The sequence below is a fragment of the Nannobrachium achirus genome, assembly GCF_963921795.1.
Source record: "Nannobrachium achirus genome assembly, chromosome: 10".
Classification (NCBI taxonomy): Eukaryota; Metazoa; Chordata; class Actinopteri; order Myctophiformes; family Myctophidae; genus Nannobrachium; species Nannobrachium achirus.
The window spans coordinates 67,445,787-67,465,719 of NC_137819.1; the positions used below are offsets into that span (position 1 = coordinate 67,445,787).

Here is a 19,933-nt window from a genome sequence, read left to right on the forward strand (position 1 = left end):
TCATTAAGGTTGTTGTGTTGGAGTGTTGTAGGAGGACTTGTAATGTCCTTCATCCACGGTGGTGAAGATGTGTCCTTCTCTGAGGAGAAACCTCACAGCGTCTCTGTTCACAGGAAGAGTCACAACGTTATGTTACCATGAAGAGTCACAACGTTATGTTACCATGAAGAGTCACAACGTTATGTTACCATGAAGAGTCACAACGTTATGTTACCATGAAGAGTCACAACGTTATGTTACCATGAAGAGTCACAACGTTATGTTACCATGAAGAGTCACAACGTTATGTTACCATGAAGAGTCACAACGTTATGTTACCAGGAAGAGTCACAACGTTATGTTACCATGAAGAGTCACAACGTTATGTTACCATGAAGAGTCACAACGTTATGTTACCATGAAGAGTCACAACGTTATGTTACCATGAAGAGTCACAACGTTATGTTACCATGAAGAGTCACAACGTTATGTTACCATGAAGAGTCACAACGTTATGTTACCATGAAGAGTCACAACGTTATGTTACCATGAAGAGTCACAACGTTATGTTACCATGAAGAGTCACAACGTTACATTCTACAGATGACAGCTTTTGTATATTTCTGGGTACAGGGCTGGATTATCACCTCTGAGGGCCCCTGGGCACTGGAACTCCAAGCATCATCACTTTAACCAAATGCACCTAGGAGGTTTTTATATTATCATCACTTTACCCACATACAGCTCAATGGAGTTAGGGGTTTTTATATTATCATCACTTTAACCAAATGCACCTCGATGGAGTTAAGAGGTTTTGAACTTTAATGTTCAAAAACTTGGTCATTCTAATCAACAACTCCCTCCACAAGTCAGAGTTTGACTGACAGATTGTCACTGACCTTTGAAACATTTTAAGAACATAAATCTGTGTGGAGGTTCCTGGCACCACATATTTTCAGATGGGGTCTGCGACTGTGGACAAATATGTTTATCTGGGGTCCTTGATATGAAAAGATTTGGGAACCACTTGTTTAAAAAAATATTAGAAAGTAAGCCCAATAAGCAACTACATTATTTTTTTTAAAGACACAAATTGCTTATTACAAGCAGACATGGCAACCCAGGTACATACAGAGCCCAGAGCGCCAACTACTGACACTTTAATGCAAGGACAACAGGAAACCAAATGCTGTTTTTCAGGCCAGCTTTTTCAGCCTCCGCCTCTTTCAGGATATGAACAGGAAGCCGGGGGCGGGGCCAGGAATAACGTGAATAGAGTTAGGAGGTTCAGTCAGAAGAGTCTTTTAAGACTTCTCATTGGTTGAATATTAGTAAAACCCACACACAGACGTAAAGGATGTTCAATAGCACCGATTCATTAAACAACTCAACTTTCCAGAGTGTTTACTGTAGTTCCAGGATGAGTTTAACTTGTATTTAATATGATGTTTGGTTCCTAAGTGTCCCCCCCAAAAAATGCTTCCCGTTTCTACCAGAAGTGGAAATATATAATATTAGATCTACAAACCTGATGGATGGAGACTGAAGTTTTATAGTAATATTAGATCTATATAATAATATTAGATCTACAAACCTGATGGATGGAGACTGAAGTTTTCTATTAATATTAGATCTATATAATAATATTAGATCTACAAACCTGATGGATGGAGACTGAAGCTTTATAGTAATATTAGATCTATATAATAATATTAGATCTACAAACCTGATGGATGGAGACTGAAGCTTTATAGTAATATTAGATCTATATAATAATATTAGATCTACAAACCTGATGGATGGAGACTGAAGCTTTATAGTAATATTAGATCTATATAATAATATTAGATCTACAAACCTGATGGATGGAGACTGAAGCTTTATAGTAATATTAGATCTATATAATAATATTAGATCTACAAACCTGATGGATGGAGACTGAAGCTTTATAGTAATATTAGATCTATATAATAATATTAGATCTACAAACCTGATGGATGGAGACTGAAGCTTTATAGTAATATTAGATCTATATAATAATATTAGATCTACAAACCTGATGGATGGAGACTGAAGCTTTATAGTAATATTAGATCTATATAATAATATTAGATCTACAAACCTGATGGATGGAGACTGAAGCTTTATAGTAATATTAGATCTATATAATAATATTAGATCTACAAACCTGATGGATGGAGACTGAAGCTTTATAGTAATATTAGATCTATATAATAATATTAGATCTACAAACCTGATGGATGGAGACTGAAGCTTTATAGTAATATTAGATCTATATAATAATATTAGATCTACAAACCTGATGGATGGAGACTGAAGCTTTATAGTAATATTAGATCTATATAATAATATTAGATCTACAAACCTGATGGATGGAGACTGAAGCTTTATAGTAATATTAGATCTATATAATAATATTAGATCTACAAACCTGATGGATGGAGACTGAAGCTTTATAGTAATATTAGATCTATATAATAATATTAGATCTACAAACCTGATGGATGGAGACTGAAGCTTTATAGTAATATTAGATCTATATAATAATATTAGATCTACAAACCTGATGGATGGAGACTGAAGCTTTATAGTAATATTAGATCTATATAATAATATTAGATCTACAAACCTGATGGATGGAGACTGAAGCTTTATAGTAATATTAGATCTATATAATAATATTAGATCTACAAACCTGATGGATGGAGACTGAAGTTTTATATTAATATTAGATCTATATACTATTAGATCTACAAACCTGATGGATGGAGACTGAAGCTTTCCCAGTTTGATGCAGAGCTCTTTGAAGCTGATGCCTTCAGTCACATGACCTCCGGTCACATGACCTCCGGTCACATGACCTCCAGTCACATGACCACGGTGTGTGGGTGGTCTCCATGTATGGATCACATTCATCACCTACAAATACAATAAACATCACATTCATCACCTACTAACACAATAAACCATCACATTCATCACCTACAAACACAATAAACCATCACATTCATCACCTACAAATACAATAAACATCACATTCATCTCCTACTAACACAATAAACCATCTGTCATGCACCAGGAGTAATGCACCACAAAAGAGGGAGTCCACACAAGTCAAAAACGTTTAAATTATTATTTATTACTTAAATTAAATGATATAAAGCAATAGTCAAACATAAAGGCAAGTGAGGTGTGAGCAAGTCAGTAGTCAGTGGTGTCTGCAGTGTATGCGTGTGTGTAGTGTGCCGTGTGCGTGTTGTAGTAAGGTGTGTAAAAGAGAACTAAACAAAAGGCTTAGGCCACAAACCAGCCATGTGGCTCCCTGAGCATGACCTGCTCCTGGGAAGAGAGAGAGAGAGAGAGTGTGAGCTGGGGAGGAGGCCTTCCTTTTATACTCCCCAGACCACACCCCTCCAAGGTGTGCGCAAATGAGCTGACGGCCTGCTCCTCCCTGCCATGACACCGAGGCAGGCGCCTAGCCAACAGTGAGGCAGAGAGGGGCAGGGCCGTCACACCCCCCCCCCATAAGAATGGGGTTCCACCACATTTATCTATGAAAAAAGCAAAACAAAAATTAGCAACAAAGCCAAAACACAACTAGGGTTTTCCAAACACTTTCTTAATAAAGTTGAATATTCAATTGAAATAGACACTGTCTTTAATTCACAAATCCAAGCCCCTACAGCCCAAGCAATCCAAAATGTTCACCTGTATCCTATGCTACTGTATACCTCTACCTCTCAGTTCCTCCATTTCGCCACGCCGTCCTGCCTCCGGCCTCAGCAACCTCGTGCACAGGAGCAATCTAAGAGAGCCAGAGACAGGACGGCCTATAATGGAGCATACAAGAAAGGTTAGTATACATAGCAAAACCAGGTCAACCAAATTTAATATGCACGTGACAGTGCATCTGCCATCACATTAGCTGTACCTTTGATATGGCGGATATCCAAATTGTATGGCTGTAAAAATAATGCCCACCGCATTAACCTCTGATTTGGATTTTGCAGAGACTTCAAAAACGTCAGTGGGTTGTGGTCTGTGTAGACCACCAGTGGAGTCAACCCAGAACCTAAATACACATCAAAGTGTTGCAATGCCATCAGGAGCGCTAAAGCTTCCTTTTCAATGACGGAATAGTTAAGTTGATAGCTATTGAACTTTCGAGAAAAGAAAGCCACCACTCTATCAACCCCCTGTTCATCTGCCTGCAAAAGAGCAGCTCCTGCCCCCACATTGGAAGCATCCACCTGTAGTGAAAAGGACTCCCCCAAACGTGGAGCAGCCAACACAGGAGTTGAACACAACAGAGCCTTGAGATTCTTAAATGCCAACTGGCAATTAGTTGACCAGACAAATTTAGCATCCTTTTTAAACAGCCTGGTTAATGGCTCAGCCACGGACGAAAAGTTTCGACAGAAACTTCTATAATATCCCACACAGCCCATAAACCGAAGTAACTCTTTCTTTGTAGTGGGAGGAGGATATTCAAGTATTGCCTTAACCTTATCCTGAACCATGCGAACACTTCCTTGCCCGACCACCTTGCCCAAATACTTTACAGTGGCTCTTCCGAACTCACATTTAGCCAAATTAATTGTCAATCTTGCCCAGACCAACCTCTCAAAGAGAGCCTTAGTACGTTGCACGTGCTCAGACCATGTGTCACTGTAGATGACTACGTCATCAAGGTATACGGCGCATCCCTCCAAACCAGCCACCACCATGTTCATGAGGCGCTGAAAAGTAGCGGGCGCATTTCGCAAACCAAATGGCATAACGGTGTATTTGTATAGCCCAGATGGTGTAATGAATGCGCAGATGTCCTGTGCCCGCTTTGACAGAGGGACTTGCCAGTATCCTTTTAAAAGGTCGTACGTGCTCACATAAGTCGCTGATCCCACCTCATCAATGCAATCTTCCATTCTTGGAAGGGGAAAAGCGTCTGACTTTGTGATGTTATTGACCTTTCGATAGTCTGTACACAGTCTGTAGGTCTTGTCAGGCTTACCAACCAATAGGCAAGGTGATGCCCAGCTCGAGTTGCATGGTTCAGCAATATGGTTTTCCAACATGTACTCAACCTCCTTGTTCAAACTCTTACGTTTCTCAGGGGATACCCTATAGAAACGCTGCCTTATGGGCACTGTATCATCAACGTCCACATCATGTTCAATCAGATGTGTACGTGTGGGCACATCATTAAACAAAGTGGGATATCCGTTAATAAGAGCCACCAACTCAGATCGTTTTTCATTATCCAAATAGGCCAAATTAGACTCTAACTTTCTCAAGGACTCTGAATTGTTCAACCTACCTTGTAAAATGACCTCAGGCGTTTCACCTTCCTCTGGAGCAGATACCACCGTTGAAGACCCATCTACATTGGTTGTACAAAGACAGGCATTAACAGACTGGTTCGAATAATAGGGCTTTAGTAGATTCACATGACAAAGTTTAGTCTTCTTCCTATTGTCTGGAGTATCTATGACGTAATTCTGCTCTGTCTGTTGTTTCACAACGGTGTAAGGCCCAGTGAATTTTGCCTGGAAAGGAGAACTCACAACAGGCTGAAGGAGCAAAACCTGATCTCCAGCCTTAAACTGCCTAGGCTCTGTACGCCTGTCATAAAGAGACTTCATTTTTCTCTGAGACTTTCCCAAATTCTCCTTTGCACTTTCTACTGCCAAAGTCAATCGGTGTTTAAAACCATTGACATAATCCAGGAGACTTTTTGGGGTTTCAGCTACTTTCCAGCTGTCCTCTAAAATAGCCATAGGACCTCGAACTTTGTGACCAAACACCAAGTCATTAGGACTGAAACCAGTGCTCTCCTGGACTACTTCTCTAGAAGCCAACAAAAGCCATGGTAATCCCTCCTCCCAATCTCGCCCCAGTTCTGTACAGTAAGAGCGCAACATGCATTTAAGAAATTGATGGAATCTTTCAAGAGCACCCTGGGACTGAGCATGATACGCTGAAGCAATGTTATGCTTAACATTAAGCTGCTTGAGAACTTCAGCAAACATACGGGAGGTGAAATTTGAACCCTGGTCACTTTGGCAAATTTTCGGTATTCCAAAGACTGACATGAACTGTGTTAGAGCTTTCACAACTGACCTAGTGGTTATGGTTCGAAGTGGATAAGCTGCTGGGTAACGGGTTACTTGGCACATAACTGTGAGCAAATATAAGTGGCCCTGCTTTGAACGAGGCAATGGCCCAACACAGTCAATAATGAGATGCTCAAAAGGTTTCTCCACTGCAGGGATTGGACTCAGTGGAGCTGGCTTAATTGACTGGTTTGGCTTACTCGTTAACTGACAGGTATGACACTCTTTGATGTAAGCGGAAATGTCACGCTTCAAACGTGGCCAAAAACAATATCGCAGGACACGATCGTAAGTTTTCCTTACACCCTGATGCCCAGCAATATTGTTATGACACGTTTGTAACACCAATGTCCGAAATTTCTTTGGAACCACAAACTGAAAAATTGGATCCCCTCCCAGAGCTTCAGCTTGAGGACTAAACTTGCGAAACAGCAAACCATCTTGCAGAAAATACCCACATACACTGCTGTTTGCTTTGTCGAGAGACATGGATTTGTCAAACAACTCTTGCAAACTCGGATCATGTTTCTGTTCAACAGCCAAATCAGCGTGTGACATGGATTTAAACTGCTGATTTAAACTGCTCAGGTTTTCTCCAGTTACGGAAGCGCTGCCTGTAGGCTTCTGGCACCAACTCGTATATCTTTAAGACTGCTGCCTTGACTTTTGCGTAACTTCTGCTATCAGCAGGCGTTAAGGCGGCAAACGCCTCTTGTGCCTTGCCTGTGAAAACTGACTGTAACATAAGAGTGCGCTCCACATCAGGCCAATTTCTTGCCTCAGCCACTCTTTCAAAAAGTAGAAAGAATGTATCCGGATCCCTTTCATTGAACCGGGGTATAAGCCTCATGTTACTGCCCAAGTCAAAATTTTGTCATGCACCAGGAATAATGCACCACAAAAGAGGGAGTCCACACAAGTCAAAATGTTTGGCCCCACCCCTTTCAACAGTGCCAGGGAACAATGCCTCAGGTGTTAACACCCCTTGCTGGATCATCTCCAATTTTTTGTACTCTACATCTAATTTTGCCATCTCAACCTGTTGTTTGACTCTTTCTAACTCTACTACATGCTGTTGTTTTAACAGTAAGAGTTCCCTTTTTTGCTGGAAGCCAATCGAGCTTGTCTGAGCCTCTTCTTCCTCCTCATCTTCCTCATCATCTTCCTCCTCAACTTCATTCTTACCCTGAACCTCCTCAGCCTGAAGAACACCATTTTCCACCAATTTTTGAAGAAGGCAAGCCCTTTTTGCATCCTTAAGCGTTCCAGTCACTGTGATCCCAAATTTTTCCCCAATTACCAACAGTTGATCAACAGTGCATTTATTAAGCAATTCCACTGATGGAGCTTTACCAAAGTCTTCTACCACTGAAGACATTGTGCAGAAAGAAACTGACCAAAAAATAAGGAAGTGTTGGGGATGCATACAAGGGTGTAGTTTACCTTTAACCAAACTGAAACAAATCCCACCCTAACTAACTTATAACCTTAATCTACCTACCTTTTCCTACGGCCGACACCCGGGTATGAGGAATGGTCCCCTACATCACTTATTGTGAAACCCAAGATCCGTCGCTAACAAAATCACCACTAAGGGGAAATAAAAACTTAACAAAACAACCAGTACCCTATTGGCACTGGTGACTGAGGGATTTGCTCCACAAAAAACCTACTACCCCCCTGTATTAACAATCCCAACACTTACCTGAAAAACTGCACAACAGCTCTGGGGCGCAATGCTCCCTCTCTCCGGCCTAACAAAAACAGACACTTGTGTGAAACTCCCAAAAACAAATTCCAAACAACTTACATAACTGACAAACTAAATTTCAATTTTCCAACAAAACTAAACAAAACTAAATGGTTTGACGAGCCCCCATTTTGTCATGCACCAGGAGTAATGCACCACAAAAGAGGGAGTCCACACAAGTCAAAAACGTTTAAATTATTATTTATTACTTAAATTAAATGATATAAAGCAATAGTCAAACATAAAGGCAAGTGAGGTGTGAGCAAGTCAGTAGTCAGTGGTGTCTGCAGTGTATGCGTGTGTGTAGTGTGCCGTGTGCGTGTTGTAGTAAGGTGTGTAAAAGAGAACTAAACAAAAGGCTTAGGCCACAAACCAGCCATGTGGCTCCCTGAGCATGACCTGCTCCTGGGAAGAGAGAGAGAGAGAGAGTGTGAGCTGGGGAGGAGGCCTTCCTTTTATACTCCCCAGACCACACCCCTCCAAGGTGTGCGCAAATGAGCTGACGGCCTGCTCCTCCCTGCCATGACACCGAGGCAGGCGCCTAGCCAACAGTGAGGCAGAGAGGGGCAGGGCCGTCACACATCACATCCATCTATACTATAATTTTGCGAATGTCTGAGTGAGTGTCTGTCTGTCACAGCATTTCTCCTCAGTGGCTGGAGCAATTGATCTGAAATCGCATCACAATTAGCATATGAACACACCTAACATAACTGTGAAGCCCGTTTGTCACTTTCACAAATCGTATGCTGTATATTAGCATTTTTATGGCGTATCTACTATCTATTCTGCATCTAGCTTGAGGCTCATCTATTCTGCATCTAGCATGAGGCAACATGTTTAACCAGCTCTCTCTCTCTGTGTGTGTGTGTGTGTGTGTGTGTGTGTGTGTGTGTGTGTGTGTGTGTGTGTGTGTGTGTGTGTGTGTGTGCAGGCAGGCGGGTGTGTGCGTGGGCAGGTGGGCGGACGGGCTGGGGGAGGGGGGGGGGGGGGGTAGCCATTAAACAAAACGGGTATTTCTTACATTGATGCTCCTACATATTATCATGCAAGCACCAGTTAAAGTTACTTTCCATTAGAGGTCTTCGGACCTGCCCGAGATCCGAAATTACCCGCGATCCGAACCGCCCCGAGCCGGGTAACGGGGCCGTTTTCGAGCTTTTACCGCGGGGCGGGCCGGGGCCGGGGCCGTCTGCCCCGGTTCCCCGGGTATCTCCTGTTACCCGAGTGGAGCCGAGACAGGCCGAGATTGAAGTGAAAGCGAACGCAACAACTGCACCAAATAGATAACGCCACACGATGGCACTAAAGATGCAGCATGTAATCTGTTGCATTGGTTGTGAGAACTGACTCACTCAGTCACAACAACACTGACTGTATCAGTTGGATTGTTATTATTATCAAAGATATTAACGTAACGTTTTGGTTATCGGTTTACAATGGAGTTGTCATTGCGTGTTGTCATGCTCTGCAGAGCAAAATGGACACTCAAAGCAGAAAGATATAATGAACAACACATGCGACAGAAAACGATAGCATTAGCATTGGCTTGCCAAAGAAGAAGGAATAAAAACATGGATTTATTTGTATTTACAAACTGTCCGCATTGACTTACTGGTCTGGGAAAAGATCATCTTTTGGCGAGAGGCACAGCGCCGCTGACAGCAACAGCAGCACCGTGGCGACGTTAGGTAAGAAATATGTCTGATACAACTCTTAATATAATAACGTTGGCATTCTTTCATTTCGGGGCGACAGGTTCGGGTCTCGGATCTCCCGTTCTGCTCGGGTTTCGGATCCAATTTTTCTAATAACAGGCGGGGCCGTTCGGATCGGATCCATCACGTCTCGGGGCTGATCGGGTAACGGTTCTCAAATTCCAAATGATAGACGGGGCCATATGGGTCCGGGTCCATTTCCCCCGGGTCCTTTTGGGTTCGGGTAGTTCAAATTGGACCCGTGAAGACCTCTACTTTCCATCCCTCATATACTGTATGCACAGTGCACATCCCATAACCCACACACTGCACATCATTTTGGAGCTCATATCTTTGAACGGGTAATGTCACTTTCACAAATCATATGCTGTATATTAGCATTTTTATGGTGTAACTACTATCTATTCTGCATCTAGCATGAGGCATATCTATTCTGCATCTAGCATGGGGCAACATGTTTAACCAGCTCTGTGTGTGTGCGTGCGCGTGTGCGTGTGCGTGTGTGTGTGTGTGTGTGTGTGTGTGTGTGTGTGTGTGTGTGTAGGCAGGCGGGTGTGTGTGCAGGCGGGTGGGCGGGCGGGACAGTATCTCTGTAGCCATTAAACGAAACGGGTATTTCTTACATTGATGCTCCTACATATTATCATGCAAGCACCAGTTAAAGTTACTTTCCATCCCTCATATACTGTGTGCACAGTGCACATCCCATAACCCACACACTGCACATCATTTTGGAGCTCATATCTTTGAACGGGTAAGAGCTATCACTTACAAATACAATAAACCATCACATTCATCACCTACAAATACAATAAACCATCACATTCATCACCTACTAACACAATAAACCATCACATTCATCACCTACTAACACAATAAACCATCACATTCATCACCTACAAATACAATACAGACCTGCCAACCCTGGCAAATTTTTTTGAGTACTCATGCGCGGGCACGAAGTGCCCGCAGCGCCCGCGCAGCGCCCGCGGTGCAATTTTTGTTGTTTTCCCGCACAAAACAGCGTATATTTTGGGGGGTTCCATGCACCTTTTTGGGTGGGACCTTTACAGTTATGTTAACAAAATTTCACACCAGAAATGTAGCACATTGCATGTCTTGACTTACACTAATAGGAGGAGGCAAGATGTTAGAACAACCTCTTAAATAAAAATGCCATTTGGTCTGGAGGCTAGTATTACCAGGCAATACAGTAATGTTGCTTTGGCAATATTGTTGACAAATCTTTAATAAAATATACTAACTGCACTTGCTCAGAGTTAGTTAACAATAGACTCGCAAAACAGTCACCAGTGACTTCAGGAATGAACATACATCAATATAATCCTGTTATTCAAATTGCAAAATAGCTTTTCATTGTAGGCTATTTACATAAACCTGTGTCTTTGTTAATTGAGCAGCCTAAATAAAACCATATGTCTGTGCATGATTTGCATGAAGTTGAAGGTATTCAACTCATGTAGGTTTCTATTCCATCCATGATATATAGGCCTACATTGTGTATAGATCACATACAGCCTAGTCTGTATATTCATTCATATAGGCTGCAGGCTACTCATTGTTGATAGACCATTAATGTCTTCATATATTCAAAGGTGATAAATAATTTGTTCACTGTTAATGTGTTTGACAATACACATGGGCCTAATTCATTCATTCATACTCATTTAGAGATAAAGTGGAACAGGCAGCCCAGTATGTTATCCAATCATGGCCAATGTATATCAGTTCATTGTACTAAGCCCTGGGTCACACGTTTTGACTGGTTGCTCGCTGCAACACCGTCGTATGACGAATTACAACACTTCATACACAACACCACAGCTCCAGGCGGACCGCAGCCGCTCGTTGTTTTGTTTCACCAGCGTCGCAAGATAGGTTTAGGTTAGGCATAGTACGAGATTTCACCAATTCTCACCCTCGTGGCTGCTATGACATGTGAATTCACCTCAGAGGAGGGTTTTAAAAGTTTATTATTAGCCTACCTGTTAAGACTCGTTGGCAGCACACCACGGCCATTCTCCGTAGTATCTTCTTTATAAATTAATCTGATTAATATCGCCGCTATGTGAAATCCGAGCGATAACGCGTCGCTGTGAGATGTGTGCATGCTGAAACTAAACCAAAACCTTCTTCTTATAACTCTATGACCAAAACAAAACAAACTCCGTCCGCGTTAAATTCTTCTTCTACCGACAAAACGAGCATCGCTTCCGTTCTAGTGCTCCGCAGCGCCATGCACCCCATTCACACACCTGGGAGTGGTGCCTGGGAGAACTACACGGCATGGAGCAAAAATGTTGGCCTCACAACACAACGCAGAATGTGTTATGTGTTACCATGGTTCCCCCGAACCAAAATGCGTAGCCGTTAGAGGAGTTTGCGTACCTGCGTACAGAGCCTTAAAATGCGTGCTTAGTACGCAAAATGCGTACGGGTTGGCAGGTCTGACAATAAACCATCACATTCATCACCTACAAATACAATAAACCATCACATTCATCACCTACTAACACAATAAACCATCACATTCATCACCTACAAATACAATAAACCATCACATTCATCACCTACTAACACAATAAACCATCACATCCATCACCTACAAATACAATAAACCATCACATTCATCAGTCCATATCTCAGAGTGATGTCATAGTGATGTCACTGACCTGACTGTGAACACTGGACAGTCCATCAGTGTGATGTCATAGAGTCACTGACCTGGCTGTGAACACTGGACAGTCCATCATAGTGATGTCATAGAGTCACTGACCTGACTGTGAACAGTGGACAGTCCATATCTCAGTGTGATGTCATAGCCTTCATCACTGCTCCTGGTCAGCTGACCCACTGATGATGTCATCATGGAGGTGTCGCCTACTGATGATGTCATTGAGGAGGTGTCGCCCACTGATGATGTCATCGAGGAGGTGTGGCCCGCCTGGTGACACAAAGGTCAGAGGTCAACAGAGTTCAAGTTAAAAGGACAACATGAGATGATGTCACGGATGATGTCATCATACCTTTCCAAACATGGTCATGTGGGCGTAAACCACCTCCAGCATGTGGGAGGTGACCTGGTTGTGGTCGTCGATGCGCCGCACGCGATTGGCCAGGATTCTCATTTCACCCTGAGAGAGACAATAAATACCCTTATGCAAGAATAAATACCCTTATGCAAGAGAAATATCCTTATAGAAAACATATAGAAAATAGAGAAAATATAGAAAATGCAAGAGAAAATACCCAAATAAAAAATACCGTTATGAAAGAGAAAATACCGGAGGATATAAATACCCTTAAAAAACTAAACACATTTCTTTATGATGACACTGAGCCACGACGGTCGGCGGTGGTTATAATTTTTCGTTTCCGTGTGAAAGTAAACATCCTGGTCAACATCTGGAGTTAGTGAAGTTCCACAACATGGACACGATCATGGCTTCCAGGGCTCTTCAAAATAAAGCGCAGTGAATGCCGGCACTCTGTAGACAAATAATTACAAAAATAATGGCATCCATCACAAGTGTTAACTAACACTAATCCCATAGCTGGGAGGTCTACACAGTTCTTTAACATACCATAGGTTCATCTATCGCATATCTGGGAGGTCTCACAGTTATTTAACATACCATAGGTTCATCTATCCCATATCTGGGAGGTCTGCACAGTTCTTTAACATACCATAGGTTCATCTATCCCATAGCTGGGAGGTCTACACAGTTATTTAACATACCATAGGTTCATCTATCCCATACCTGGAAGGTCTGCAGGGTTCCTGATACTTTCACATAGGTTCCAGGACTGGCCAGACTCTTCTCCTTCTCCACACTCTGAAGACAGAACATTATGCGAAAAAAAGCTAATGCGCATTAAGGCTTTTTTTCGTTTCCACAGTTTCCAAAACACCACTAGTGTTCCAGGGTATAGTGTATTTAAGGCATAGTGTCATAGTGGCAGTGGTTAGGGTATAGTGTATAGTATATAGGGTAGTACATAGGGTTAGGGTATAGTGTATTTAAGGCATAGTGCAATAGTGGTAGTGGTTAGGGTATAGTGTATAGTATATAGGGTATTTCATAGGGTATACTACTGTATAGGGTACCTCAGAGTCCATCCAGTGCTTGACGGTCAGAGGAGCAGCTGTCATGTATAGAGTATAGTAGTGGTATAGTGTATAGGGTAGTATATAGGGTATAGGGTATCATAGGGTACCTCAGAGTCCATCCAGTGCTTGACGGTCAGAGGAGCAGCTGTCATGTATAGTGTTCTAGTGGTATAGTGGTATAGTGTATAGGGTATATTATAGGGTACTATAGGGTATAGTAGGGTATCATAGGGTACCTCAGAGTCCATCCAGTGCTTCACAGTGAGAGGAGCAGCTGTCATGTCGTCCACTTGGTACAGGATGTTGTTGACCTGGACTTCCTGTCTGGTGACCACACCCACAATAGATACCTACATAAACACCAACACACACACATGGCAGATTGATGCACTGTGAGCTTGTAGATCTGCAGTGAATCTGTCTGAACCCCGGCCCTAACTGCTCCTTGCATGGTTTCCTCTGCCATCGCTGTGTGAATGTGAGTGAATGTAATGAATGTGTGTGTGTTTGGGTTTGTGAGATGTCACAGTGATGTCACGGTGACGTCACAGTGATGTCATTTACCTGGCTGACATCGGTGAGGTCATCAGTAGCAGACAGGATGTGAGACACTGTGACCGGCAGGATCTGAACCGATGACCACTAGACCAAAGGGACATTACATTAATAACATGATGACCACTAGACCACAGGGACATTAATCTATTACAACAATAACAGCAGCAAGCAGCAACCTTTTTTTAAATGAAATTCCATGTTTTTATTTTCTACATAGTCAGTGTGCCATGTCATTGTCAACATACTGTATTCATTGGAGGATGGATCGCACACAGTGGCAAGAGTTGTTTTTTCTTTCTTTATTTTTACATGGATGAGAAACATCAGCCTTCTTCAGTGTATCTGACCAGATACACTGAAGAAGCCTGATTGCCCAAACTCTTGCCACTGTGTGAGATCCATCCTCCAATGAATACATGTTGATCTAAAGGGACACCGCACCACTGTGTGAGATCCATCCTCCAATGAATACATGTTGATCTAAAGGGACACCGCACCACTGTGTGAGATCCATCCTCCAATGAATACATGTTGATCTAAAGGGACACCGCACCACTGTGTGAGATCCATCCTCCAATGAATACATGTTGATCTAAAGGGACACCGCACCACTGTGTGAGATCCATCCTCCAATGAATACATGTTGATCTAAAGGGACACCGCACCACTGTGTGAGATCCATCCTCCAATGAATATCCAATGTTGATCTAAAGGGACACCGCACCACTGTGTGCGATCCATCCTCCAATGAATACATGTTGATCTAAAGGGACACCGCACCACTGTGTGAGATCCATCCTCCAATGAATACATGTTGATCTAAAGGGACACCACACCACTGTGTGAGATCCATCCTCCAATGAATACATGTTGATCTAAAGGGACACCACACCACTGTGTGAGATCCATCCTCCAATGAATACATGTTGATCTAAAGGGACACCGCACCACTGTGTGAGATCCATCCTCCAATGAATACATGTTGATCTAAAGGGACACTGTGTGAGATCCATCCTCCAATGAATATCCAATGTTGATCTAAAGGGACACCGCACCACTGTGTGCGATCCATCCTCCAATGAATACATGTTGATCTAAAGGGACACCGCACCACTGTGTGTGATCCATCCTCCAATGAATACATGTTGATCTAAAGGGACACCACACCACTGTGTGTGATCCATCCTCCAATGAATACATGTTGATCTAAAGGGACACCGCACCACTGTGTGAGATCCATCCTCCAATGAATACATGTTGATCTAAAGGGACACCGCACCACTGTGTGAGATCCATCCTCCAATGAATACATGTTGATCTAAAGGGACACCGCACCACTGTGTGAGATCCATCCTCCAATGAATACATGTTGATCTAAAGGGACACCGCACCACTGTGTGAGATCCATCCTCCAATGAATACATGTTGATCTAAAGGGACACCGCACCACTGTGTGAGATCCATCCTCCAATGAATACATGTTGATCTAAAGGGACACCACACCAGATCCATCCTCCAATGAATACATGTTGATCTAAAGGGACACCGCACCACTGTGTGAGATCCATCCTCCAATGAATACATGTTGATCTAAAGGGACACCGCACCACTGTGTGAGATCCATCCTCCAATGAATACATGTTGATCTAAAGGGACACCACACCAGATCCATCCTCCAATGAATACATGTTGATCTAAAGGGACACCACACCAGATCCATCCTCCAATGAATACATGTTGATCTAAAGGGACACTGTGTGAGATCCATCCTCCAATGAATACATGTTGATCTAAAGGGACACCGCACCAGTCCAGTCAGAGCGCGGTGGGAACCAAAAAGTCTATTCATCAATATATGTATGTCTACATACTGTACATTTTAATGACACCTCATCAAAATTATGACATATTTTGATTGTCAGGACATTGCTAAAACGGTCAAATTATCCCAGACTCCCTCCCCAGTCAGAGTTCACAGTTTTAATGAAGGTAGAATGATGTGCAGGATGTCATGTGTTGTAAATTAGGTGACTTCATAATTGACCACATTTAAAACAATGTATTCAACGACAATCGATCAGACATGCTGTGAGCTTGTAGATCAGCTATTTTTGGATGGGGGGGGGGGGGATCTGGCACAAACTCTTTCTGCATATCAGTCTGGTGGTCCTGCAGACCCTTTACAGCAGGGGTTTTCAAAGTGGGTGCCAGGGGTGCCACGAGATAATTTGATAATATTTGGAATTTATTTGGACACTTGAAAAAATATTTAGTATCATTTTACACTTGAAGTACAAAGTTATTTTCAGTCAGTTCTAACCAAAATGGCTGTTATCTCAACGTTTTCCTCACAACATAATCACTAAAATATCGTCACTGTCGGGCAGAAACCTCGTATCTCCAAGTTTCAAATGTGTACGTCTTTTGGTAAAGCAAAGCCCTGCTTCATCATACAAGACTGTCGCACAAAACTAGTGAAAACAGCAGATCTACAAGCACACAACGCCTCGCATTATAGTACATTTTATAGATGATAAATACAAAACGAACGGTTTTGGACATACAAGGTTTCCACCCGACAACGACAATATGCTATAAATATAAGGTGCTGAACATTATAATGTAGGGGTGCCTCGGATTAAAACAATATTTATGGGGTGACCTGATCTACACCAGGGGTTCTCAACCTGTGGGTCTGAAAAGGTTGAGAACCTCAGCTCTGCATGAACATGAACTCTGTTAGTGTTAGACATCTCGTATGGCCTATGGACTCTCTAATCATGTTGTTTACCTTGTTGGTCCTGTGTGGAGTACGACCACCTGATGCTTCTCCATACCTGCTGCCCATGGTTACTATGGTTACTGTCTGTAATCTGTAAACATGTTACTATGGTTACCACCTGTAATCTGTAAACAACATGTTACTATGGTTACCAGTTAAGAGTGGGGTGGCTCAGAGTAGATGACAGAGTACAGCAACTTGCAATGGGCCTGGTGTACAAGATACACTACACCACTAAGATACCCATGTACCTGACTAAATACTGGTCTACAAGATACACTACACCACTAAGATACCCATGTACCTGACTAAACACTGGTCTACAAGATACACTACACCACTACCTGTCAAAATACTTTATAAACGTTAAGGATGTCCATAATTACAACACCAGAGGCAGCGCCACAGATCACGTTCAACCCAGAGTCAAATCAAGCAAAGGGTCAAACTATGAAAAACCACTTACAGGCGGCAGCCATTCGCAACTGGCAATAGCAAACCTAGCCCATACCTACTGTATATATTTTTTGCATTGTTAATTAATTTTTATTTATTTACTTTTTTTTTCTGTCATCATCTGTCATTCAATGTTATGAGATACTTCAATGGTTTCCTATGGAAATAAGCTTAGTCTTTTCTAGGATCTCTTTTTAGTAGACCTTGTACCAGTGAACTGTACCGTCATGTCTTCAATCAATCGATCAATCAATCAATCAAGCGCCTGTAATCTGTAAATGTTTACTATCTACTGGTACGTTGTAAACACCAACAGCATGTTTCCAGCAGTTAATCTCCTAATCTCAGTGGTTCCACATGAACAACTATTAATGATGGAACCCTTCATTTGTTGTTTATGTTGTTACTGTATTCACCCCCCCCCCCCCCATCATGCATTATTTCAATAAATAGCATATAATGAAAATCTTTCAACCAGGCATCCAACTCTAAATGATATTTTTAATTTGTTGAATCCAGAGTTGCAACACCAACCATTAACAGCCATACAAACTGAAAAGCCCTTATGATTGCAGCCCAGATTGAAACTCTAGATTAGTTTTATTTGTTGAATCCAGAGTTGCAACATCAACCATTAACATCCATACATACAAACTGTAAAGCCCTTATGATTGTAGCCCAGAATGAAACTCTAGATTAGTTTTATTTGTTGAATCCAGAGTTGCAACATCAACCATTAACATCCATACATACAAACTGTAAAGCCCTTATGATTGTAGCCCAGAATGAAACTCTAGATTAGTTTTATTTGTTGAATCCAGAGTTGCAACATCAAGAGTTGTACCAATCCTGTTGAGATTGGTACATTTCACCCAGGTTTTTTCATCTCTGACCTTCACTCAGCAACAAAATAAACAGAACATAAACTAACATAAAAATAAAACAATTCACAGGAGGCAAGCAGTGATCACCCCATGATGTGCACTGCAATGTAGTTTCAAATGCACTGCATTGCAGGTGCTTTTTGAGAGTGAAAAAATAAGAACACGTGTGACATGTGTGATCTGGACAGCTTGTCCCAGGAAATGTGCCAATCTCAACAAGAAACATGTTAGGCTACAAACTGAAAAGCCCTCTGTGATTGTAGACCAGATTGAAACTCTAGATTGGTTTTATGTGTTGAACATTTACAGCCCCTACAACAGAAATCTGACTGTATTAAACAACATTAAACCACCAACATTGCAGCTCCTATGAAGAGCTTGTATTTTCCTCTTTCTGTCTGCAAAGTGTTTGTTTCATTACTCTGCTGCCATGTTGGTGAGTTTAATGTTGTAAAGTATGCAATACAATCAGGTAGGACTTTTCTGTGTGGATATTATGGGCTGGCACTTTGGTGTTGCAAGATTGAGATTTGGGCATTTCAAAACAACAACAAAAAGCTGATCTACAAGCTCACATGTTGCTTAATAATAATAATATATGCAGGGTTTGGTTTTCACTCACCTGCAGATCAGATGGTAGACATGTGGAAACAACAACAAGTCTGTCAGTTGTTTCTACAAGGTTTAACCAGCAGCTGTTCTGGATCACATTAATGAGCTGCTGCCCCCTCTAGTGGCCAATGAATGAATGACTCCAATGGGAAAACATTTATAAATAAATAAAATCCTCCTAAGATTGGAATCCTTTGTGATTCTTCTTGAGCAGAGCTTTTATCTTCTTGAATAATAATCTATTCAACCACAGTTTAACCTAATTCCTGTGGTTCACATGTGTTCACAGGTGTGCACATCTAACCCTAACCCAACCACATGTATCTTCTTGAATAATAATCTATTCAACCACAGTTTAACCCTAACAACCACAGGGTTAGGGTTAGACAGTTTAACCAACCCTCAATACTTGTACTTTGTCTGCTTTTTTCCCTCTTCACCAAACCTCTGAAAAATAGCAGATCTACAAGCTCACAATGCCTCGCATTACTACTAGGTGGTCAAATATTTAAGTCCCCCCTGTAGCAACTCTGAGGACCCCCTAGGGGTCCCGGACCCCCTGTTGAAGACCTAAGTATCTCAAAATTAGCTTCATAAACAAATTTAATAAAATAATTAACTGGGCTAATTAACGAGGTTAATATGGTATTAAATCAATGGATCAATGCTGGCCTGACATCACAAACACAAACCAATGGTTTCTTTCTTTAAAAAGGGTTTCTTTTCTGTTATGTTCATATGGTTTATGTTCTCTATGTTATGTTCATATGGTTTATGTTCTCTATGTTATGTTCATATGGTTTATGTTCTCTATGTTATGTTCATATGGTTTATGTTCTCTATGTTATGTTCATATGGTTTATGTTCTCTATGTTATGTTCATATGGTTTATGTTCTCTATGTTATGTTCATATGGTTTATGTTCTCT

The 19,933-nt window shown here is 41.8% G+C and overlaps 1 protein-coding gene across 1 annotated transcript; it reads right to left on the bottom strand.

The window, feature by feature from the left end:
• Positions 1–3: 3 nt before the first annotated feature.
• LOC308292338 (replication protein A 32 kDa subunit-like) lies at positions 4–17,119 on the bottom strand (the record flags this gene model as incomplete). Its single annotated transcript, XM_080734651.1, has 8 exons — positions 4–103; positions 2,759–2,919; positions 12,379–12,546; positions 12,629–12,757; positions 13,364–13,438; positions 13,950–14,063; positions 14,278–14,355; positions 17,063–17,119. 8 exons carry the CDS (start codon positions 17,117–17,119, stop codon positions 4–6), a joined length of 882 nt encoding a protein of 293 aa, XP_080590777.1.
• Positions 17,120–19,933: the final 2,814 nt, after the last annotated feature.